The sequence below is a fragment of the Mustelus asterias genome, chromosome 3 (genome assembly GCF_964213995.1).
Source record: "Mustelus asterias chromosome 3, sMusAst1.hap1.1, whole genome shotgun sequence".
NCBI lineage: Eukaryota > Metazoa > Chordata > Chondrichthyes > Carcharhiniformes > Triakidae > Mustelus > Mustelus asterias.
In genome coordinates, this window is record NC_135803.1 from 49,629,368 (window position 1) to 49,655,917 (window position 26,550).

The window sequence follows — 26,550 nt, forward strand, 5'->3', positions numbered from 1 at the left end:
TCGAGGTCTTCCTGTCCAGAGGGGGCGCTGTGTCTGGAGGTCTACCTGTCCAGAGAGGGCGCTGTGTATGGAGGTCTCCCTGTCCGGAGGGGGCGCTGTATCTGGAGGTCTCCCTGTCCGGTGGGGACGCTGTGTCTGGAGGTCTACCTGTCCGGAGGGGGCACTGTGTGTGGAGGTCTCTCTGTCCGGCGGGGGCGCTGTGTCTGGAGGTCTCCCTGTCCGGAGGGGGCGCTGTGTCTGGAGGTCTCCCTCTCCGGAGGGGGCGCTGTGTCTGGAGGTCTCCGGGGCCGCGGCCAGTCTCGCGAATCTGCCGAAATCCCGTGTTTCGTGGCCGGGGAGGAAGCTCCACGTCAGAGGATCAGTCGGTTCGGCTGGGCTTTGGTTTGGTGACGGGCTGAGTGGCCGGGGCGATGGTGGGTACAGCAGCCTGACAGGGACATGGCTGGGAGTGCGGATGGAGGCTGACAGGGAGCTGGAGTTCAGCTCGGGCCCGCTGTTCTCATCACAGAGGGCCCGGGAGCGGCTGCAGACTTACCCGGGAAGGGAAGGCCGAGTTCTGGGGATGGGGTTGAGCTGTGGGCCACGGCCCTTGTCGCCTTGGCGGGGGTTTGTACCGATCACTGCAAGTAGATAGTCTGGTCCTGTGTAAGGAGGCAGATCTGAAACTGACCATTGTTTACAATATGGCCCTTTAACGCCTCGATTGAAACTTGCTTTTGGTGTGAAGTCTCAGTAGACAAATCAAGTTACTTGTAACTATCTGCAGATTTCTGGCCCGAGGTCAAAATACGTTGTCGAAAAGTGAGCTGTGCACTTGAAGATAGATTTACAGTTTATTAGTTTGCAAGTTTATAATTTCTGGAGGTGTAATGGGTATATTAGATGTAACACTTCCATGTATATTGAGTGATTGATGTTGCTGTTTGATCAGTAAGGTAGTTATTTCATGATGGTGTCTACCTGCCAGATGGAAAATATGTTTAAAGTGTACTCTTGCAAGCTGTAAGCATTTTGTTTCTGTTGGAAGCTCCTCTGCTGCCCATCTTAGTAGTCTTCGCTTGATTCCATTCTTGCCTATCAAATCATAGAGCACTCCTCGGAATAATTGCTCTACCTGCCTGATGTGTGCTTGACCTATTCTCTTCCTCATCCAAATGCAGCTTGCAGCAACATTATTCAAAACATGGAGTCAGCTTCCACATTTGAGTTTGCATCCTGTTTTCACTCTTGTCTTGAACCCTCCACGATCTGTACTTTCAGGCTGATTATTTGATATTGTCTTAGATGAGTTGCAATTTCTTCTAGTTAAACATAAGAAATATCAAAGCCCTCAACATTGATCCCTGTCAAAATGTTCTACCTATGACACTCATGCTGTTCCCCTCCCAGGTTGTTAATAAAGTTATGATACAAGCTGTTAGTAATTGCTTGTTAAATCTGCAAATTTTCTGTGACCAAAGAATTACACGGCCGTGAATATATCACTTATTTTTCATTCTGGAAGTATATTAGGAAGTGCTTACTGAAACATTCATAAACAGTAGATGCAGGAGTTTTACTATTATAAAGGTAAACACTATTTCCACTGACAGGTTTAGTTTGTTTTTTCGTCTCTTGATTTTATATTTGTGCACTGTCACATTTTCACCACATTATTCGCTAACTGGAATAGGTGCGGGCTTTCTTGGTAGAAGCGATGATAAAACAGGCACTTCTCCAAACTACCGGACATGTGGTGGCTGCATTTACAAAGCACTAACCTTTGAACATGGTGATTTGCTGCATATGGTTTAATGGAAGCTGATAGTCGTCTGGTATCATGTGCAAATGGATGTAATTTTAAATCAAGCAAAGGTATTAAGGGATATGGGCCAAATGCAGGTATATGGAGATAGGCCACAGATCGGTCAATATCTCATTGAATGGCATAAAAGGCTGAATGGTCTACTCCTCTTCCTATGTTTATGCATGAGCCTGGATTGTGTGTGTGCTTGGCTGTTGTAATGCCAAGTTTCCGACTGATCAGACTTTCTGAACTGACCCAGTAACAGTCTGCTGCCGCAATTTAAGAAAAGAATTAACATTTTAACAATATTTATGTAGCACCTTTCACCTCAAAATATTAGATAGTGGTTAATCTATTAAAATGTTATTTACAGAGCCTGACAGAGACAAAACTTGGAGCAGTTAACCCAATGACAGACTCATTTTTATGGGTCGATGAGCCAGGGTTCAGTCATGCTCACAAAGATAGCACACTGAGTTTAAGTCAAACAAATGCAGCAATCTATAGCTTTCATTAATTGGTTCAATTAAAGGGAATTCTACCTCAGAATTGACTTCATGTGGGGAGGACTTTGTTAACCAGAACGGTAGTGCTATCTCTTAAACTTTACAGCTACAACACAAATAATCTTCTATAAAGTAAGTAGTGTTAAAATTGTGATTAAAAAGGAAATATTGGAGTATAACTTTGTCTTCGGTCATCTGGACTCAACATTGGCTCTATTCTGTCCTCACAAATGCTGTCAGACCTGCTGAGATTTTCCAGCATTTTCTATTGTTTCAGATTCCTGCTTCCAAAGTACTTTGTTTTTATATAAATTTGTATTGGTTGGTATATAGTGCAAAGTGGCAATGGGGATTTGGTAGTCACTTTATGTTCTTCTGATGCTTTTAAACCCCATGTGTTTAAACTCTCACGAAGTGCAATGTATTTAAGTGTGCATTATTTGGAATAATATTAACACTATATTAACTTTTTTCTAGCCTTTGAGACTAGACATCAAACGGAAACTGACCGCTCGGTCTGACAGAGTGAAAAGTGTAGACTTGCACCCGACTGAACCATGGATGTTGGCCAGTCTTTACAATGGGAGCGTCTGCGTGTGGAACCATGAATCTCAGGTACAGCTGCTTTTTTGCTTCTTCCAGTTCTGGTGGATGTTGCAATTGCTAAACAGTGTTTAATGAAATGTTTATTATTTCAGACCTGTTCACTGTGGTTCTGTTCTAAAATTGCTTTGCCATACTGTCTTTTCTGCCTCCTAAAAATTGTTTGGTGTTTCACTTATTTTCTCTCCCTTGCAATATTCTCCTTTCCTTGTATAGTGCCCAGCTTTCCTCTTGTAAAGCACAGTGAGACATAACTTTTATGTCAGAAGACCTGCTTATAGAAGTCTTTCCATATTTTTAGTTTTAATTCTTGATGAGGGAATTTTTAATAGACAGTCAGATAGAAATAAAATCATCTTGCATGGAATTGTAATAAGTAAATTATTATATTTCATATAATTCCCCAAATAATAAATATCTACTACTACATTTTATGCTACATTGCTATGTAAACTTAATATATGTGGTGCTGTTGTAATGAAATAAATTACAAATCTTCCAGTTCTGAGGTTCAAGTCAGCACATAATGAAACTTTCCTCTTAAGTAAATGAATTTAAATTTTCAGTGAGTTTCTGCTGCACAAGAGCCATGATGACAAAACAGCCCAGAATGAGTTTCAAAATTTAGTGTCACTTATAGAGACAACAATGGCAATTGAAATATCAGAGTCTTACTGTAACAGGTGCTGTTTTGAAGTTGTGTTAAGTGGTCTCTGTGTAGCAGTTCACATATGTGATTCCTGATGTGATTTCATTCTCCAGACCAGATATCTGTCATCTACAAAACCCAAAAGGTGATCAAATTAAACAAGTTTACATCTTGATTATTCAAAGATGAGTAGTTCGTCACATGGATCGACTTATGTGGTTCCCCTTATTTTATTCTCATTTCTAGCAATATTGTAGGTTTTGTATTGTTAGGCTAATTAATATGTATTTACCGTATTAAAGTAGATAACTTTTCAGTTAGCAGTGAAATTGAGTTTCGAATAAACTGGTCATATTTACTTTTTTTTTACTGTTTCTGTACTCTTCCAGACACTGGTGAAGACGTTTGAGGTGTGCGATCTGCCTGTGAGGGCGTCTAAGTTTGTGGCAAGAAAGAACTGGGTCATCACAGGAGCAGTAAGTATCTTTGACTGGGGAATTTTGAGAGTCTGAAGATGCAGTACAGCACCTTTCAGACTAAAGAGTTCAAGAAGGGATCCGTGGTCTCTTTTGAGCTGCCTGATCTCGGTTAGACAGTGGTGAGGCGGTGCTTTGTGCCTTTCAGTCCCCAGACAAGGGGAAAACAATAACTTGCATTTATGTAGTTTCTTTCGTATAGTAAAACATCCCAAGGCACCCAACAGATACATTGTCAAGCAAACTTTCAGAAGGGTAAAACTAGGCATGCTTCTATCTCCCAATCATCTTCCAATGTCCCTAGTTGAAAGTGCATGCGTTGAACATTTTTTTGAGAAGCTGCCACCATCCTAAGCTGTAATGACCCATCCGTATTGAATCTGTCACTCAGTGCCAGGAATCACATTTAAATAGTTACTCAGTTGAGGCATAAGAACGTTGCTGACAACTGTGGAACTAGTAAGGAGTCAGCATTTTGGAATTAGTGGTTTATTTGCATTCATAAATAGATTGATGAAGGAGAAAATAACTTTTTTTTCTGTTCAGACAAGTTATGTATCTTAACTAAAAATTGCCTGAGCTTTAATTATTTGGCTGGACCTTCCCCAAATAATGATCTGTTTTAGCTAGTTTGTGTGAAATTGTTCAGGGAACCAGAGGTGATTGTCCATCTAAGGGAGGCAATCATAAGTAGGTTATTCGCACAGTTACTTTGATAATATCTCTATTACACATTACATTGTGTAAATCAACAACTTGTCCTTCAGGTGAGATAACTGAATTGAAGTTAAGTCTGCTGTCCATGTGCAAATGATGAAAATGGTGGAGCTGGTGTTGGGGAAGAATTAGATTAACTGGGCCGCACGGTGGCACAATGTTTAGCACTGCTGCCTCACAGTGCCAGGGACCCGGGTTCGATTCCAGCCTTGGGTGATTGCCTGTGTGGAGTTTGCTCATCCTCCCTGTGTCTGTGTGGGTTTCTTCTGAGTGCTCCAGTTTCCTCCCACAGTCCAAAGATGTGCGAGTTAGGTGGATTGGTCATGGTAAATTGCCACTTAGAGATCAAAGATGTGGAGGTTTGGAATATTGAGGTAAATACTTGGGATTACAGGATAAGCCTGGGTAAGAGTTGGTGCCGGCTCGATGGCCCGAATGGCGGCCTCCTTCTGCACTGTAGGGATTCTATGACTACCTTCATCTGATTCAATCGTTTGAATTTATGATGTTATGAAGTTGATCGAGCTAAAAATTACATGTACATTAAAGCTAAAAATTGGGATGGGAAATTTACACAATATAGTGACAGTGATCTTTAGCTATCGTAAATATAGACATAAGGGCGGCACGGTGGCACAATGGTTAGCACTGCTGCCACACAGCGCCAGGGACCTGGGTTCGATTCCCGGCTTGGGTCACTGTCTGTGTGGAGTTTGCACGTTCTCCCCCATGTTCTCCGGGTGCTCCGGTTTCTTCCCACAGTCTGAAAAACGTGCTGGTTAGGTGCTTTGGCCCGAACAGGCACCGGAGTGTGGCGACTAGGGGAATTTCACAGTAACTTCATTTGCAGTGTTAATGTAAGCCTTACTTGTGATTAATAAATAAACTTTATTTATAAGAATTATTAATGGAAGACTGTGACAAAATGTCACCGGAAGTAAGTTTTACAGCTAAGTACCAAACAAAGACACAATTTTGAAATATATTGTAGTCATAGTCGCCTTAATCATCATCCATCTCCCACTGCCATTTATTTGATGAGTTATGTTGGTTTAAACTCAATTTATCGATCAGTGTGAAGTCTCTGCCTCATTTCATTTTGATGTTAGTGAAAGTTGTCTTTGCTTTATGTTGATGTAAGGGGAAGACTTTTAAAAACCATTCTGCTTTATCGTGATTTTCAGTTCAGACGAATATTCTGTCATTTTGACCACAAAAACGTGGACATCGTCAATTTGCTGCAAAGTCTTGGCTATTGTTGAATTTGCAAGGCATAATCTGTAATTTGTAATTTAGGATGATATGCAGATCCGAGTTTTCAATTACAACACACTGGAGAGAGTTCACATGTTTGAAGCTCATTCAGATTACATTCGTTGTATTGCTGTCCACCCAACTCAACCTTACATCTTGACCAGCAGTGGTGAGTGTATATTACTTCAGACTTATTTCTTAGCTTTTCAACTGACCAATATTGTAGTCTATGTATGTAAAATTCATCATTATTTTTATTTCTGATAAATCTTTTAATGCTGGTGAGTGGAAGATTTTCTGCAGATTTTGTCTTTGCTATTTTTCAAATATTGATGATTTATGGAATGATTTCAAAAACTGGTAAATCATTCCCTTGGTAGATGACATGCTTATCAAACTGTGGGACTGGGAGAAGAAATGGACCTGCACCCAAGTTTTTGAAGGGCACACCCATTATGTTATGCAGATTGTCATCAATCCGAAAGACAACAACCAATTTGCAAGTGCATCTTTGGATAGGACTATTAAGGTATGTGAACGAGGTTGAAGTATGGTGTAGAACTGTTTGGAGGAAAGAGCTGAAAAGTTTTTTTTATAACAGTTAAAACATTTCACAGCATAAAATTAAAGGCTTGAAAAAACAATATGACTTTACTCCCCAACCTAAAATATGGAGACAAACAGACTGCTGTGATGGAGTGTGGTATATTTGACTTAGGAATATTTGAAGGGGTTTGTTTTGCGTATTTTGTTCTTCTGTAAAGATCTTACATTTGTAAATTGTGTGTTGGCACTTGTCAGGTGTGGCAGCTTGGCTCGTCCTCACCTAATTTCACCTTGGAGGGCCATGAGAAAGGAGTGAACTGCATTGATTACTACAGTGGAGGGGACAAACCATATCTGATTTCTGGAGCTGATGACCGTCTAGTCAAAATCTGGGACTATCAGGTAAAGAGAAATTATTACATTGGTAGGTAATTGTTCACGCAGGTTGGGCAATTATATAGGATCGTTTAATTGTGAATTGTAATTTCACAATTTAACTTTAATGGGCGGCATGGAGTCACTGCTGCCTCACAGTGCCAGGGACCCGGGTTTGATTTCAGCCTTTGGTGACTGTGCGAACTGCACACACACATTCTCCCCATGTCTATGTGGGTTTCTTCCAGGTGCTCCGGTTTCCTTCCACGGTCCAAAAATGTGCAGGTTAGGTGGATTGACCATGCTAAATTGCTGCTTAGTGTTCATAGATGTGCAGGTTAGGGGGATTAGTGGGGTAAATATTTGGGGTTATGGGGATAGAGACTGGGTAAGATGCTCTGATGGAGAGTCAGTGCAGACTCGATGGGCCAAATCCCACTGTAGAGATTCTATGATAATTGATTCTATTTAATGGTAAAACTTGACTCTGCAAAATCATATAAACATTTTAGAAATAAACATTGCTTCCATGATGGTGTAATTGTACAAAAGCCTGGTTGTAGTCCTCACTTTGATTTAGAAGGTCAAACGTATCCATATGGGTCAATAGCTGACAAAAACACAGAACCGGCAACCAAACTATCAATATTTTCACCAATCTAAGAGAAAGTAATTATCTGCTTTATATTGAATTGTTGTTAATATTTGCAAAAGGCTTGCACATTGCAGTACAAGTTAGTGAACTTGATCCCATTGCTGTGTGTTGATTGCTCCATTGCCAAATGCACTGAACCAATTAACTGATCCAAGCTTTTAGTCCTGAAATCATAAACAAGCATTGTATATTATAACTGAAATAATGCTGTTTTGCCTGCAGAATAAGACTTGTGTTCAGACACTGGAGGGCCACGCTCAGAATGTCTCTTGTGTTAGCTTCCATCCTGAACTTCCAATTATCATTACTGGATCGGAGGATGGTGCGTATTGCCTATGTTTCAATAATTGCTATTAATGCTTGCTCTATTTAAAGTTCCAGTTCGGTTTTGCACCACTCCCTGTATTAAAATAATTTAAGCAGTTACTTTTATGGGATAAAGTAGACTGTTGATTTATTGTCTCCAGAAATGCTGTGGACACCTTCCAAAAGGGCAGGAGGGAGATTGTACCCATAGCTACAAGTTCTACCTTGCAATTATGGAATTGTCTTATAATTGGATATCCTGAATAGTCCAGTCTCAGCTACTACTTGCTTTTCAAAAGAGCATATATCAGTGGAGTGGAGCAGTCAGATTTTATGTTTTGCCATGGAGTGCTGAAATAGCAGTTTTTGAGCTCTGTAGCTCTGGTAACTTTCACAACTCTCTCATCTTTGGGATATAATGGCTCTTCCTCCTCCTAACTTCATAATTTTTAAGTTGTAACCCCGATATTTAAATTTTTAATCATCGTAAACAACGTGTCTTTTAAAGATTGAAGAGAGAGATCTCAAATAAGTATAAAACATTCCAAGAGACTATGTTAAAGAATCGATGAGGGCAGATTTTTTTATATATCTGATTGAAACACAATTATTTTAGCCTCCTTCCAAATCAAAATTACTATCAGCTCAGTGATGGTATAAACTAACTAACTAACACAATCTGCTAACAAATTAGTATAATTCAAAAAGCTGTTTTAAGGACAATTATTGGAACAAGTATGGTGGATAACCCATGCAATGTTTCAAAAACATTATCACCTGATCTTTCGTGAGAGACGCATAAACTGAAATTATAGGGTTTTTTCATTGTAAAGGGCAGGGAAAGATATTCTTAATAAATTGTAATAGCAGATTACATTTGCATTTTGTTCTGATACTTGATTGTATCTTCACAATTCTCAGTGTTCCTTTATGTTTTTACTTTTATGTTAACGTGTGTTCAAATGATTTCATTTCTTTGCCCATGTTTCAAAAACATTATGTCTCCTGATCTTTGCTGAGAGACGTGTAATCAGAAATTAAAGGGTTTTTTCATTGTGAAGGGCAGGGAAAGATATTCTACAACAAGAAGGAATTTTGATTGGTAGCTTATTAAAAAACCCTTGTTGGCGGACAAAAAAAAAGTGATGTAAAACTGGATGTGACTAAGAATGAAAGGAAGTTATATTTCAGTTATATGTGACCTTGATGGAACAGCTTCTGGTGTATTGTATTCAGACTTTGTTCTGTATATTGCTGGAAAGTGTAAAATTATTGGAGGAAGTCGAGAGGAGAGTTATGAGCTTGATTTCTGAATTAATAGGGCTGGGTTCTGAAGGATAGTTTCCCCATCACTGTGCACATATACATGCACACACACATTTAATTTCCTGGTGAAGGGTGAGAATGACTGATGGGGATCTTTAGGACTTCCATGGATATGGGAACTTTGGATCAAACAAAATATTTCTGTTGTGCCCAAGATTCAAGGACGAGGGACGCAGTTTAATAAAATTAAGGACATCAAAGAAAAATACATTTAACCAGTTTTATTTCTTAAGTAAGAGAGTTACTGAATTATGGCTCAGATTACCAGTCAGGACAATGAGGAGGTTATAAAGAAAGACTGAATACATTGTTAGTTAAGAGATGCAAGGGTTATAGTTCTAGAATCATTTTTTTTTTACAAAACTGATGGGACATTTGGAAGAATAGGCTAGATAAATCATTAGTTTTGTGTCCAAAAGTTTACTGAGTTACTATGTATGTAACTGACCCATTGCATTTAATTCTTTAAAGGTACTGTCCGTATCTGGCATTCAAGCACTTACCGCCTAGAGAGTACCCTGAATTATGGAATGGAACGAGTCTGGTGTGTGGCAAGTCTGAGAGGCTCCAACAATGTGGCTCTTGGTTATGATGAAGGCAGTATCATCATTAAGGTATATGAGTTAAAATACTACTGTTTGAGTACCTGATCTGCAGCATGAAAGTGTCAGTCTTCTATGCAGACTAGTCATTAAATTGGAATTTGAATGGTGTGAATGGTTTCCTGATGCAACAATATAGTTACACAAATTGACTATACTATCCTTTAACTACCTAACTTATGTAGGGTTGTACATAAGTTAGGTAGTTATGTAGGGTTGTACGTGTATGCATTGTGTGAAGTCTGTTTCATGAATAACATATCACCATGACGTTGATCTGTTGACCTTATCATTGCTGATGGATTTTAAAATAATATAGATTGTAAAATGTGAGGAGGCACTATTTCTGATTTTGTTTCAGCGTTGTGACAAGAAATGTCTGAACTGATTTATTGTTGTTGTTTCACTTCTTGCACTGAGTGGTTCACAAAGCAGACTTTCATCTGTTCCCACAGTGACTTTCTTTCTGGAACAGGTGGCTAGCCTGTTGCCAGAGGTATATAGCTTGAGGGCTACCACTCCGCATCAAGCATGGCTGACTAGGAGTCTCTCCCACTCTTACCACCTGCTATCAGCATGTTGGAGGGATTTTGCAGGTTGATATTCAACTTGTTTGGCTGCATTATGCATGTACCTTCTTTAGCCATCAAGCCCTGAGGTGGAGCACCTATTTTCTGGCTCAGAGACAGGGATGCTACCTACTGCACCACAAGACCTTCTGAGCTGATATAGGGGGCATATTAATCTTTGAGAGGTAGTGAGTACTAACTATCCAGAGAGTCATACACAAAATCCAAATTATTTCCAAAAGGCATTAGATAAGGTGCTACTTAAAAGGTTACTGTACAAGATAAGAACTCATGGTATTGATATAATAATTTGGATATAGGATTGGCTAGTCAGAATCAGTGAGTCATTTTCAGATTATCAGACTTGTAACTAGTGGAGTGCACAGGGATTAGGACTGGGGCCTCAACTATTTACAAATGATGTGGATAATGGACTGACTATATTGTATCCAAAATTGCTGATGATATAACAATAGGTAGTGTTATGATCCCCTTCGAGACTGTTGGCATTTAAAGAGAAATAAGCACACCCAGGAATTAACTGACAGAATAATGCCACGACATTTCGCGTTTCTGAACCAAAGTATCTGTGTATATATATATATATATATAGAAAATTGAAGTAAATGCTCCTGATTTAACAGTAAAGCTTATAAACTATGTATGCTACACATCCAGTTTTAGTTCCACTCCCCATCTGCCTCTGGGAGTTCCATCATCTTAAAAAATCCTGAAGCTCATTTATTTTTCCAATCCAAAGGTATGCCACAGCCCTCCAAAATTCACTACTATTTCTCCACAGTATTCTAGCTATTCTCTTAAGTATGAAATCTTGTAGGGATCCTTCCATTAGCTTTTATCGAAGTGATCTTCCAACTTTTCTTCGAAACATCACAACTGTGGACCTCTCCCTCAAACTTAAGTTACACTGCATTCTCCAAGCTAACTGCTTAATTTTACTGTCAGGGTCACAGTAGATTTCTTCATCTAGTTACTAGGCAAATATTCTATTCCCTCTTTCCCTCTTAAATTTTAAGTGAACTGCAATCTACATAAGACAAATCTACAACTCCTTTCTGTGAGAACACCACAGATAAATTGAGCAAAGGAACCTTTTAACCGCCACAGTCCATGTCCATGACCATTTGGCATGGTTTGGGATGTTCCAAACCAGAAATGCAAACTAGTTATGTTTTACCCTCAACTCATTGGTTCTGCAGCTCTTATGAATGAATATCTCTATTGGATATGATTGCCCTTGCTCCAGATTTGTTGAGTCCATCAAAAAAATCTTACAAACTACTTCTAGCTTCAATGGGTTGTTTGTCAGTTTCCTAACCAGGCTTTTCCATTTATCTGACATTTAACACTTGAATCTCCAACTTAACAATACCATTCCTAAAACTATAAGTTATACCTTTGAAACGTATGAATTATGGAATCAAATATTTGCAACATTAGGAAAGCAAGTTGGGATACAAAGAATTTGCAAAGGGATATAGATAGGTTAAGGGATTGGACAAAAATTTGTAAGAGTAAACGTGGAAAAATATGAGATTATCCAATCTCAGATTGACAATCCAGAGGGATCTGGGTGTCCTTGAACATGAGTCATGAAAGGTTAGCTTGTAGGTACAGCAATTAGGAAGACAAATGGAATTGTCTTTTTTGCAATGGGGATGTTGTATGAAAGTAGGCAAGTCTTGTTACGACTGTATGGTGTATTAATGAGACCCACACCTCGAATACTGTGCACAGATTTGATCTCCTTACTTAAAGAGGGATATATTTGCCTTCAAAGCATTTCAGAGAAGATTCAGGAGGCTAATTTCTGGATTGGAGAAGTAGTCTTATGAGGAAAGGTTGAGTAGATAGGGCCTAAAATCATTGAAGTTTGGAAGAATGGGAGATGATTATATTGAACCATTTAAGATTCTGAGGGGTCTTCACAGAGTAGATACAAATATGATGGAACAGTCTTAAACATGACAATATTTGTGCTTTTTTCTAGCTTGGCCGTGAGGAACCTGCAATGTCTATGGATGCTAGTGGCAAAATTATTTGGGCCAGGCATTCCGAAGTTCAGCAGGCTAACCTCAAAGCAATGGGAGACACTGAGATAAAAGATGGTGAAAGACTGCCCTTGGCTGTAAAAGACATGGGAAGCTGTGAGATATATCCACAGACAATTCAACATAATCCAAATGGAAGGTAAAGCTTTAACTTTACCCAATTTTTAAAAATTAATTTAACAGCTTGGTTTGTATTGAGGCAAAGATGGGGCAAATTTTAACTGTTAAGGGACTGTTACTTAAGGGACTGTTATCTTAAAGAGAGTTTTTTTTTAAATATAGTAATTTACTGTTCATAATTTTAGTTAATTATTAGTTATTCCTGAATTAAAAATAACATATCCTCAAGTCACTTGCAATATTTTTAAAAAGTTAATTATTTAAGAAAATATTAGAACGGTGACCAGGAAAAATAATCTATTATTGTGACAGGCAGCCTTCCATTTTGCATTTGCTGGTCAACTCCATGTTAAACTTTGCTTGATGTGGTTCAGGAACCCTACTATGGCTTGGCAGTCTTTGTCGCATTTGCTGAAAATGATGACAGTAGGCTGAGAAGGTGCAGGATTTGCTGGCTTCTCGGCTTTTTGGCTAAGATCAAGTGTAGTATGGACAGGATGCTGCACTTGGTTGAGGTCATTAGGTTACATTTAAGCTTCACCATTCAATGTTTGGTGGGTAGTCTCATGAAGACCTTAGAATCTTAGAAACCCTACAGCACAGAAAGAGGCCATTCGGCCCATCGAGTCTGCACCGACCACAATCCCACCCAGGCCCTACCCCCATATCCCTACATATTTACCCACTAATCCCTCTAACCTACGCATCCCAGAACACTAAGGACAATTTTAGCATGGCCAATCAACCTAACCCGCACATCTTTGGACTGTGGGAGGAAACCGGAGCACCCGGAGGAAACCCATGCAGACACGAGGAGAATGTGCAAACTCCACACAGACAGTGACCCAAGCCGGGAATCGAACCCAGGCCCCTGGAGCTGTGAAGCAGCAGTGCTAACCACTGTGCTACCGTGCCGCCCCTTCATTTGAAGCAATGTTTAAAAGCGGCATCTCGGCCTTTTGGCTAAGATGCAAATGAGATCAAGCCTTGGAGGAGGAGGACTTGCACCTATTCCAATCAGCTTGGCTCATGTAGATCAGGCCCAAGACAGGAGTGGAGGCCCTGTCTTCTCAGCTTGGATCGGAAATGTCTCAACTTGTTGAGACTCTGAATTGGACTTGATTTGATTGAATTGGAATTTTTAAAAAAACTGCTGGCCTTTGTTTTCTCTGGGCCCTATACTTGACCAGCTGAGTTTTCCATTTCTTCCCACCTCTTCCAATGCCCTCCAAACAGTTGGCCTCCAGAGGTTATGGCCATTAATGACTGCCTCCCAGTTGCCTGTGTTGATGTCTGCCATCTTTATAGCTCACTTTCAAGTATCCTTGTAGAAGAGGTATGGAGATCCAGAAGGTCATGGCCAGTTCACCATTCTAGAAGTTCTTTGAGTATATGGCCATCATCCATCTGACTAATGTGGCTGAACCATTGCAGACATTGTTGGCTTAGCGATAAGTGTATGCTGACTTATCAGGTTTTACACTTCCTAAGCTGGTGACCTTGTCCTGCCAAGAGATGCATGAGACATGTCTTAAGACAGTGAAAGTTGAAACTGCCAGCCTTTTCTCTTGCTTCACATATGTTGTCGAGGTCTCACTACTGTAGAGTAATGCTATTTTTGGGAATATGAATTTTTTATTCACACGTTCGTTTCAATATTCGTATTTAGGTTCGTGGTGGTCTGTGGTGATGGTGAATATATTATTTACACAGCAATGGCTTTGAGAAATAAGAGCTTTGGATCTGCACAGGAGTTTGTATGGGCGCATGATTCTTCTGAGTAAGTAAAATTCTATGCGTGTGATTTTAGTTATAGTCAGGAAGCACTTGAATCACTAGTTGATGTGCTTTTATTTTCAGATACGCAATCAGGGAAAGCAACAGTGTGGTGAAAATATTCAAGAATTTCAAGGAAAAGAAATCATTTAAGCCAGATTTTGGAGCGGAAGGTAGAGTTTCAGTTTACACACTACCAAATGCATCTAAGTGAGATAATAGCCAGATTTAGCAAATCATTTAGCTAATTTTTGCAAACTACCCATGCTCCATTTTATTATGGCCAGGAAATTGAACATTCTTTTGCCAGTTCCCTCAAAGAAAATACACTTGTCTAACTGTTTGAATATTGAGCACCTTTGGTGTCAATCACAAAAATGATGAGATTATGTTGACCATTTTTTCGTAGGTTCAGAAGGTCATCATACATTGGGAATAAAAATACAGGAAAAGGATTTGACTTTTTCTGTCTATGGTATTTAACATCGGAAGATTCTCTTGGAAATGTTTAAATGTTTTTCTAGCCAGTTTGTAATTCGCATGAAATGCCACGTAAATAGAATGTAAAAAGTTCAGAACTTGTTTTTGCTGAGAAAGACTTTTCTTGTCAAAGCTTTTTGTCTTGCACTGATCAGGATATTTACAAGACAATGCAAGGGAAATCAACAAATTTATACTGTATGACAAGAGTGCAGATTGCTGATTGGTTGGAAAGTGGACTCTGGTAGAGCCGTTGCCATGGTGCATGCACCAGTTGATGGTGACTGACACTTAACTGCCGAGCATTGTTTGAAATTTAAACCAGGCAGCTTGACTCTGGTCAGGGCCTTACCCTAAGCCATGAACTTATCGTGTTCAGCTGAAACTGATACAAAGTGTGTATATGTTATTTCTGTCTGCAAATAACAGTTCTATGGCTCTATTTGGGACTAGCTTTGGGGTTTTAAAAAAAAAGGGCGGCATGGACAAGTTGGGCCAAAGGGCCTGTTTCCATGCTGTAAACCTCTATCACTCTAACAGGGCCTTGTGTACCATTATATGTAGCTCCCAGTACATGTAAATGTGCCGCACTGTGAGCCTGACTGACCATCTTAAATTGGTTGTCAGCGTAATTCTTAGCACAGGATTATTTAGCTAATGTTGTCCAATCGCGGAATCACATCTAACATTCGACACTGCAAATATCCTGATGAGTGCAAGTGTTGATTTTTTTTTTTTATTCTTTTTTTTTTCAAACAATACTCAAGTTCTGTACTACCGAACAGCTCAATTTTATTTTTAGCAATTACATATAACATAGGTACTTTTTAATTTGCAATAGATAATAAATTAATTATGTAACAGCTTGAGCTACATTCTAAATTAAAGATGTTCAAACATTTGAGTCACCCGCTGCAAGATGGTAAGGGACCTCTGCTTTTGAATTCAGAACTAAAATGATATCTGTGCCAGCTGTGCTCTCCCTGATGATAAATCAGAAAGTAGCTCTGTGCTTTGAAGTATATAAGAATACAAGGTGAGTTGAGACCCTGTGGAGATTGGGAATTAGAGAGAAGAGACAGCTAGGCATAAATAGACCAAAGTAAATGAGGGAGATGGATGGGATCAAAAGAAAAGAACAAAAAAGAAGCAAGCAACAAGAGAGTAAAAGATCATCAGATACAATGTACGTCTCACCGTTTTGAATTACTTACTTTTTCATGTCACTGCTTTTGGTTGATTCACAAGAATACAATGTAGTGAGGCAATGAAGACCGATTAGTAATTTTCAGTTTTATGAAGCATGTCCCAGATTAAATTATTATTAAAATCTGAAGATTGAGTTGTGGAATTATGACATAAATACATGTTTTTCAAATGCATTTACAGGCAATTTGTCTCATTTTACTTTTTGGTTTTGTCTGACATTCTTATTTGAATGTAACTTTAAAGCTTTTGATGTTCATAGGCATCTATGGTGGGTTCCTCCTGGGTGTCCGCTCAATGAATGGCCTCGCATTTTATGACTGGGATACCACTGAACTCATCCGCAGAATCGAAATACAACCCAAACATGTAAGTGATGTGACCTGACGATTAGTGTTCCACCAAGGGAGAATATGCAAAATTAAGAACAGAATTTGATTTTTCTGTACCTATTTTGATTTAAATAAATCACCTTTTTTAGAATTTTAAATTGATATATTTTCTTCTGGAATATTTGACTTCTGAAGGTGTTCTTAAAATGCCTGAGCTAATGATTTTTATATTGTATTACTCGGTGGTTGATATGCTCCCATGGCAAATAGCTCCCGTATAAGATTAGTTATAGTGTTGATTTATTGCTGAAGTTTTTCTTCAGATCCTTCCCACTACACATCCTGTATACATAGTAGGAGCTTGCTGTATACTGTGACTTACAATTTCTAGCCACGGTGCTGATGGTAATACATTTAAAATGAATGGACTACCATTTGTGTTATGGTCAGAAAACCCAGTCCATGGTTTTAAATTGGCACAAGGAACCTGTGCATACGGTTGGAATTGTGGTGAAGGAAGTGCTAAGTTCAGAGAAGTGATTTAAACCTAAAGAAAGCAAGCTGAATTTAACTGAACGATAACTTTGAGTATCTTGTGGAAGGGACTGCCACTTAGTATGATTAACACAGCCTTGTTTGTTTTGCAGATCATTCCAGATAATAGGAGTAGAGAATTGTGATTGGTAGTAAGGGATTAGAAATAAAAATGGCCTGAGTTCTGTATGGATTTAAATAATGAGTGGTTGGTCTTTTCCTGTGCTTGCACTCAAGTGAAGATAGGCGTTTGCTACAGTAATGTAGTGCTAGTTACTTATTATTTCTGCATTTCAATTCTCTCCTTTTCCAAGGACACTGTCCCATTTTGGGGTACAGGTTCATGTGCAGCAGTTGCTCTTCAAGTGGCAAATTTTCCTCTCAAGTCCAGACCTCGAATGATTGTGGATTATTCTGCGGTCTAGGGAATTCTTGAAGAAGCAGTTGCCCTTCAAGTGGCAAATTTTCCTTTCAAGTCCAGACCTCGAATGATTGTGGATTATTCTGCTGTCTAGGGAATTACAGCCAAGTCTGATCTCATTTTTGCATGTACTTTTTCCTCTTAGGATCACTGAATGGTGATTGGGCTCTAAATCTAAGCCAAGTTTACTTCTTTCCAAACCCATTGGCACTAAGAACCATTAAAATGCCTATATCACCTTTCTAAACAAGCTGCTCTACAAGCTGCTGTGGCATTTGCCACAGCGATGGTTATCACCAGATAGCAACGTGGTACTCCTTTTACTTGCAGATATTTTGGTCAGACTCTGGCGAACTGGTGTGCATTGCCACAGAGGATTCCTTTTTCATTTTGAAATATCTTGCTGAGAAGGTGGCTACAGCACAGGAAACACATGAAGGAGTTACAGAGGATGGCATTGAAGATGCATTTGAGGTAAGATGCAAGCACTTAGCGTAACAATTGAGTAGTTACTTTGAAGAAACAGTAAAAACGCAGAAATCGTAGGCAGTAAAAGTTGCTTGAATAGAACCTGCCTGACAGGGACATGATGGGCAAAATGGCTGCCTGTGCTGAAAATGTTTCTATGTTAGCAAGTTGTAATTATGCTGCTACAGCCATGACCTTTTCTAACAGTGTATTTTGAATCTTTCTAACTGCTTGATACTGAGTTACTTGATTTGTTTAATTCTTTTGGATATACTTTTACCAGGTTCTTGGTGAAATTCAGGAAATAGTTAAGACTGGATTGTGGGTAGGAGACTGCTTTATCTACACAAGCTCTGTGAACAGACTTAATTATTACGTTGGTGGAGAGATTGTCACCATTGCCCACCTTGACAGGTGAGTGGGAGTGATGGAAAATCACATGGCATACCTATAAAACTCAATATTAAATACTTTGGCATTTTTAAAATTTCATTGGATGGTGACATTGTGGTCCAACATTTATTATCCTTGGGAAGTGGGTGATGAACCATCAACGATTTGCTGGTGGTTTAACTTGATTCATGTACTTGTGTATTAAAAAATTCTACATAATTGAAACTGCTACTTTTCATGCCAGAATTAAAGTTCCAGCATTATTTTTTCAGAACTATGTATCTCCTGGGTTATATCCCAAAAGATAATCGACTGTATTTGGGAGATAAAGATTTGAACATCGTCAGCTATTCTTTGCTTGTCTCTGTGCTCGAGTACCAGACTGCAGTCATGAGGAGGGACTTTTCCATGGCTGACAAGGTTCTTCCCACAATTCCAAAGGAGCAGAGGACAAGAGTAGCACACTTCCTGGAGAAACAGGTTAGATGGGACATAATCGCACTCTAAGTCAGTCTTTGTAGATGGTTTTATTCAGCAGAGGCGTTTCTCAGGACAAATGATCCCCAGCTTTCAGTTTCAGCAATATATAACATTGTATATTTTTTTTAAAAGCAAGCAGTTAAATTACAGTACTTGTTGAGCACTTAAGCAGCTGATCATCTCATAAAATGTAAGACAAATAACACCAAGCTTTAACTCTGCCTTGAAGATTTCATTTTTGGTTGCAGTATTATTTCACTTCTGAATTTAAGAATAGGTAATTTTCCTTCAGTAATGTGAAAGGCTGCATAATTCCCAAATATACCCAGAACCAAGTTGCACTGGTTGTCTAATGGTTAAAGAAAGCCCGTGTACCCAAGCACATCCCAGCACATAAATTCACAGGAGCTCTGGCAGTTAATAATGAATGAAATGCTTGTTTGTGTCCATCTAATTTGTCGAGAGTGGTTTGGGATATGGAAAAGTAGGTATGTGTAGATGATGAAAATGAATTAGACTGGCCCAAGACAGGGCAATAGGAAATGTTGCTTAGCTATTGAACAATGGATGGATGCACAGATTGAAAAAATAAATAAAATGTGAAAATAATGATTTATAGTGATGATAAAATCAGTACTTCTGGCCACAGTATCCTTAGTGACTTTAAAATTGTGACTTGTGATTTTCTCTGTACTTTTTGTTTATTTAGGAATCAATGTTGATATGTATATTTTAACTGTAGGGTTGTACTTAGTTATGAGAGACTTAACACCAAAAGTCACTGCAGAACTTTGTTTACACACCAAGACATATTCTCAGTTGCATGCTGTCTTAATTCTCTACAACAAATAATGTTATGCCCTTGATAATTTGTTTGGATTTATTTTATTATCAAATCACTAACTTACCATAACCTGAGCAGTAAAATAAATGATGGTTCTTGCTGCCTCACTTCAAGAACCAAATTACTATGTGATTGATCATTTTAGTTTTAACTAGTACCTCTCCCAAAGTGCTGCTCACAAGTAAGGATAAGTAGTTGTAGCAGAAGCAATTTCTCCTGCATTTTTCTCATCAATATTCATCCTTTACATTGGGGGCAGTTTTGTAAGTAATACTTTCATAAATTTTGGCACTCAAAAGTTGTATGATCAGTTTGCAGAAGTCTTAATGTTGTCATGATTTCTTCAAAAAAATGGTTTACTCAACTCAAATTTGCCATTGCCCCTTTTGTCTATTTGCAGAAACTGAGAGAAGGTTATTTCAACCCATGGTTGGTTTCAAATAAATAAATTAAACTAAGTAGCAATGGTTGGACATGAAGAATGGTACTGGAGCAAGTATGAGCAACACAGAAATTAAGAAAATTTAAAGTCAACATACTTTCCATACGAAATCACAAACGAAATTCACACATTTTAGTTTGTTACAATTTATTTTGACCAATACTATCAATTATGGAGATTATATCATTTTTCAAATGATTTACTCTTGTGCGTGCCTTGCAATATTTCCCCATTTTGAAGCTGGCATGCAAATTTAAGCTGTTGTTGCAGCCCTTTTGAGATGTGGTGACTGTTGAGATTTCATTGCTCTGTAAATAAGAATCATATGTAAGTATTGAGCAACAAAATTTGGACCTAAAAGAAGAGACTCGTGCACCACTAGATCCTGATGAGGGACAAATCAAATCTGCTATTTTCAGCTTCGCCAGAACCTGGCTGATGGAAAATATATAAGTGACACTCATTGCAACAAATCCTGGCTGTTAGATTTTCTCTGTAGCATTTTAGAAAAGCTGGAAGTGAGAATGTATTTTTTTTACAAGAATCTTTAAACTCTCTCCTTTATCTTACACACACACAGGGTTTCAAATCACAGGCTCTTGCAGTATCCACTGATCCAGAGCACCGTTTTGAACTTGCTCTGCAGCTTGGAGAGCTGAAGATTGCATATCAGTTGGCTGTAGAAGCAGAGGTAACACTTGTATTCGTCATTTCTAATGTCTTGAGCTCAAATATTAAAACTGCGGAAAATATAGATTATTTTTCAATGTTGTGTTTAATTGAATTATACAGAGTTATATTCATCAGGGCCAAACTTCTCACAACCGTATTTCACTGATCATATGTTGTCCTTGGTGCCCCTTCCCAATTTACTAGAAATACTTGGCAGGTTAGTTACCACCTGTAGAGTGGACATTTCAGGTGTGGACACTGCAATAGAATGGGAAGATATTACAGATGAACAGAATTTATAAAGGAATGGAACAAACAGGGAAGGTATAAAATGTCATGCACACGTGAGAGGAAATATGGTTAAGTATAAAACACAGGAGATGGTTTGGAATAATAAGAACTAGGAGCAGGAATAGGCCATCTGGCCCCTCGAGCCTGCTCCGCCATTCAATAAGATCATGTCTGATCTTTTCGTGGACTCAGCTCCACTTACCCGCCTGCTCACCATAACCCTTAATTCCTTTACTGTTCAAAAATTTATCTATCCTTGCCTTAAAAACATTAAATAAGGTAGCCTCAACTGCTTCACTGGGCAGGGAATTCCACAGATTCACAACCCTTTGTGTGAAGAAGTTCCTCCTCAACTCAGTCCTAAATCTGCTTCCCCTTATTTTGAGGCCATGTCCCCTAGTTCTAGTTTCACCCGCCAGTGGAAACAACTTCCCTGCTTCTATCTTATATGTTTCTGTAAGATCTCCCCTCATTCTTCTGAATTCCAATGAGTATAGCCCCAGTCTACTCAGTCTCACCTCATAAGCCAACCCTCTCAATTCAGGAATCAACCTAGTGAATCTCCTCTGCAACCCCAAGTAAGGAGACCAAAACTGTACACAGTACTACAGGTGTGGCTTCACTAGCACTTTATACAGCTGCAACATAACCTCGCTGTTTTTAAACTCCATCCCTCTAGCTATGAAGGACAAAATTCCATTTGCCTTCTTAATTACCTGCTGCACCTGCAAACCAACTCCTTGAGATTCCTGCACAAGGACACCTAGGTCCCTCTGCACAGCAGCATGCTGCAATTTTTTACCATTTAAATAATAGTCCATTTTGCTGTTGTTCCTACCAAAATGGATGACCTCACATTTACCAACATTGTACTCCATCTGCCAGACCCCCTCCCACTCACTTAGACTATCTATATCCCTTTGCAGACTTTCAGCACCCTCTGCACACTTTGCTCTGCCACTCATCTTAGTGTCTTCTGCGAATTTTGACACACTACACTTGGTCCCCAACTCCAAATCACCTATGTAAATAGTAAACAATTGCAGTCCCAACACTGATCCCTGAGGCACACCACTAGTCACTGATTGCCAACCAGAAAAACACCCATTTACCCCCACTCTTTGCTTTCTGTTAGTTAACCAATCCTCTATCTATGCTATTACCCTAACACCGTGCACCTTTATCTTATGTAGCAGTCTTTGGTGTGGCACCTTGTCAAAAGGCAAATAGAGCATCATAATAGGCGTAATTAAAAAATCATTGACCAGGCACACTCAATGAGTGGTGAGAATGAAAGCACAAGAAAAATGGGCAAAGTCCAGAAGTCTGTGAATAGAATAAAGTATGTTGATAATGAGGATGCAGACCACTATCCCCATGGAGGCTTGTCATGCCAAGCACCTGCTCCACATAAAAATGTAGCTTTTAAATATGCATTTTGCTTATTTAATATAATCCTGCCTTTGATTTTAAGTCCATGACTCTACATTTAAAATGTGTGCAAAATTCAAAACACAAACTGGTTCATTTTGCAAAATGTCCTTTTGTCCCCACAGTCCGAACAGAAATGGAAGCAATTGGCAGAGCTTGCGATTAGTAAATGCCAGTTTGCCCTTGCCCAGGAGTGTTTACATCATGCACAGGATTATGGTGGATTATTGCTGTTAGCTACTGCCTCTGGCAATGCTCCAATGGTTAACAAATTAGCAGAGGTTGTTGAAAAAGATGGCAAGAACAATGTGGCTTTTATGACTTACTTCATGCAAGGAAAGTAAGTACTTCAGCTTACACTTTAACTTCTTTAAACAGACCGTTGCTTTTTAACTGCAGATTACTTGACATTTTCAATGCAGGCATTTCATTTTTAAAAGTTAGTGAAGTATGTGACTTTGGGATATTGTTTTCAAAATCTTTATATTATGGTTTCCATGGCAATTTGGTTCCAATTTTAAAATCCTGGATGCTCCACCGGTTGAAATGGTTTATTCCAACCTACCCTTTTGTATCGTTGAATAATTTAAAATATCTCAATTAGATTACCACCAACCTGTCTGTACTCAAGGGAATACAAGCCAAGTTTATGTAACCTGGCCCCATAATTTTACCCTTTAATCTTTCTGGTGAATCTACATTGTTTCCATCCAAGGTCAGCATATTCTTCCTGGGTTTGCTACCTAAAAATGCCTGTCATATATTACATCGACCATACAGCACAGAACCATGTCTTTTACCTGATACTTAAATACTGATCTATACCTCTTCCTGCCCTCAGCCCCACAATAACGTAATATTGATTGGTGTTGCTGTGAACTTAATAGGCAGGTATTTGGTTTAATCTTTGAAATATTTTATCTTAAAAAAAAACGCAGGCTTGACAATTGTCTGGAATTGCTGATCAAAACAGGACGCCTTCCAGAAGCTGCCTTTTTTTCCAGAACTTACTTGCCAAGTCAGGTCTCCAGGTATGTGTCAACAGTTTCAGTTCTATCACGGTATAGTGTAATCTTGCGTGTCCGCATACAAAAATAAACACATGCACATGATGTTTGCATTTAGATTCTAACTTTTCCTTTCAGAGTTGTGAAACTCTGGAGAGAGAATCTCGCCAAAATAAACCAGAAAGCTGCAGATTCTCTCGCTGACCCTACAGAGTATGAAAATTTATTCCCAGGCCTAAAGGAAGCTTTTGTAGCTGAGCAATTTCTGAAAGAAACCACCGTGATTATAGAAAGACCTGCCAGGGATTACCGACTTGTCACTGTAAGTAATCGCATCTTTTTGTGTGATATCCAATGCTGTGAATTTGGATTTGAATGGAATTTCCCAGTGCTGATCTTTTTTCCTATTTTTAATTACTAGCCAAATGAAGAAAGGAATATTATGGAAGAATCAAAAGGCTTTGCATCATCTCTGTGTGAAACATCAATTAAGGTAGCTAATTGTTATAAAGCGCATCCTTAATTTCAGAGCTGGAAAACTAATGTTGTAATTTCAATGCGATGTAATCAAAACCTCCAACACTATGACCACTGATGACAAAGACAGCAGCTGACAATGGATGTTGGACAGAGTTAAGAGATCCAGAACTTCCAGGTCTAAGCTTAGATGCCTCGTACTTTCATTCTACAATTAGATAGACCTGTGACACACACGGTGGGAAACGCTGGTGGCAAGATCTTAGCCCTGCAACATTTCAAATGCAAACATTAGGTTTTTTTCAAAATTAGTGTTTGTTCCCAGACCAGTATAATGATAAAAGAAAAAACTTACTGCCTGCTTTCAGATAAATGCAAAAATACTTGTTGGTTATCTAGTTAGAAAGATTTCAGCATTCTGAATGATTTAAATCTTTTTGATGTTATAGCCTTCTGAAGACGAAGTGGAAGCAGTACCAGACGTGTCAACACCAGTTGCATCAGTGAAAGCAGAAGTAAAAGCTGAATTAGAATCAACACCAGATTATGTGGCAACAGCAGATGATTCAGAAGTACTGGATCTTCAAACTAAAAAGGTATTTAACTTGAGCAGTACATGCACACAGCTCATTTAAGTAATCCATGTACAGATAGATTGGGCCAACTTCAGTTGTGCATTCCAGTACATACATCTGAACGTCCATGGCCAGTGCCATGTGACAAATGCCAGGAAGATTAAACTATATTGCCATTATACAAGGCTTTGGTTGGACCTTATTTAGAATTTTGTGTCCAGTTTTGGTTCGTCCAGAAGGTTCAAACGAAGGCCACAAAATTGAAATCTAGTTTTAAAAGCTGTTAGACCCCACAAAGGGCTTAAGAGAAGTGGAGGGTTTTTTTTCTCCTGCAAAGTAAACTTTGAAGATATTGACTGAGGTGGGCAATTTGAGTTGTATAAGTTACAGGAGCATTGGATTGGGTTAGATATCAGGAGACATCTTTTGGAGTCTTCAAACATATTGAACAAATTAAAAAATTGAAAAGGGAGCTGGACAAATGCCTGAATGTGGGTAACATATAGGTCAGTGGATGAGGGTAAAGGTGTGCCTCCCAGTCACTTTGATCACTTGAAGCTAGTTTGTCTTTGGGACAAATGAGCAATTTCTTACTGAACCCTGGTCCACTCCTCCCATCACTCCAAAATCCTCATCCCTTTCCCACAGCACCTTCCCTTGCAATTGCAGAAGGTGCAACACCTGCCACTTTACCGCCTCCCTCCTCACCATTCAACACCCCAAACATTTGTTTCAGGCAAAGCAAAATTTCACTTGCACCTTCTTCAATTTGGTTTATCGTATTCGCTGCTTCTGAAGCGGGGTCTCCTCTAAACGCAAACTGGGTGACTACTTCACCTTCACTCAATCTGCAAACATGATCCCAACCTTCCTATTGCTTGTCGTTCCAACTAAGTATCTTGCTCTCATACCCATGTTTGTCCTTGACCTGTTGCAATGTTCCAGTGAAGCCCGGGGCCAACTGGAGGAACAGCATCTCATCTTCTGCTTAGGCAATTTACAGCCCTCAGATCATGACATGAATGATACAACTTTAGACTCCAACTTTCTCCTCCATCTTGGTCCCATTTTTCATCAAAAACATATTTTGTCAAAAATGCATACTAATCCACCACCAACCACTTGGCCATCTGTCATTTGTTAAGTTTGCTTTTACTGAGCAGACTCCTCCAAGATATTTACCTAGCCCTGGCCTTTCGAGTAACCCAGATTTTATTTGCTCCACTATTGGTGACCACGCCATAATTTGTCTGGGACCTAAGCTCTGGAATCCCTTCCTTATACCTCTCTAATTCTCTTTCCTCCTTTAAGACACTCCTTCAATACCAACTCTGTTTGTTCTGTGATGTACCTTGGGATGTTTTATAACAATTAAAGGCACTATATAAACAAAATTGTGGATGGGGAGTATGATGTGTAGGAGTTGCACCATGACATGAACTAGCTCTGTCTGTTAAGTATTCTGCCTTTCACTTTTGTATTTTGGTAGAACATGATTCTGAATATACATATTTGCCTTGCTGGAAATTAACTGTCTACAGCAAAGGGGAAATTTGTGTCCAACGAACCATAGATATGGTATAAATGTTAGTTTCTGCAGGGCTGATCAAATTAGTGAACCACTTTCCCCATTCAGTTTTCATCTGTGAAGCATATTTGATTTGACATCCAAGTCTGGTCTAAATTTTATGTTCTTTGTTTTCAGTCTCTGACTGATCTTGACGATGATTTGGATAACTTGGAGCTGGATGACATAGACACCTCAGACGTTAATTTGGATGAAGAATTCCTGGACGATTAAATTCAAGACCAAATATATTTAAACGTGACCAAATTTCTATTAAATGAGTGAATATTCATACTTTGCTTCTAGAAAGATGTTGCAACTTCAACTTTGGACAGTTCTAAATTAGTAGAGCTGATCGGGCAGCAAGGTGACATTCTGAAGTGCGTTTTGTACCACACTACAACAGGTGGCGCTATTGCCAAGCCAGCAGATAAGATTATATGGCTGCCATTGACATACCTGTAAAGTAAATCATGGAGTTAGTGTTTCATAACCGAATAGAAGTGCTCGTACTGTTGTGCTGTATTAACTCCAAATAAAACTGATCACATTTTTTATTGTGACTCTGGCATGTGTTCTATTACAGTGGGTG

General features: G+C 39.0%; 1 protein-coding gene across 1 annotated transcript; it reads left to right on the plus strand.

The window, feature by feature from the left end:
- Positions 1 to 277: 277 nt before the first annotated feature.
- Positions 278 to 26,515, plus strand: copb2 (COPI coat complex subunit beta 2). The gene is made up of 22 exons (XM_078208683.1): positions 278 to 413; positions 2,770 to 2,907; positions 3,934 to 4,020; positions 6,034 to 6,160; positions 6,372 to 6,520; positions 6,793 to 6,939; positions 7,790 to 7,889; positions 9,671 to 9,813; positions 12,382 to 12,581; positions 14,232 to 14,342; positions 14,423 to 14,511; positions 16,287 to 16,393; positions 17,642 to 17,785; positions 18,063 to 18,193; positions 18,445 to 18,652; positions 20,519 to 20,629; positions 22,458 to 22,672; positions 23,271 to 23,363; positions 23,478 to 23,661; positions 23,761 to 23,832; positions 24,266 to 24,412; positions 26,097 to 26,515. Exons 1-22 carry the CDS (start codon positions 411 to 413, stop codon positions 26,190 to 26,192), a joined length of 2,802 nt encoding a protein of 933 aa, XP_078064809.1. The 5' UTR covers positions 278 to 410; the 3' UTR covers positions 26,193 to 26,515.
- The last annotated feature ends 35 nt before the right edge of the window (positions 26,516 to 26,550 follow it).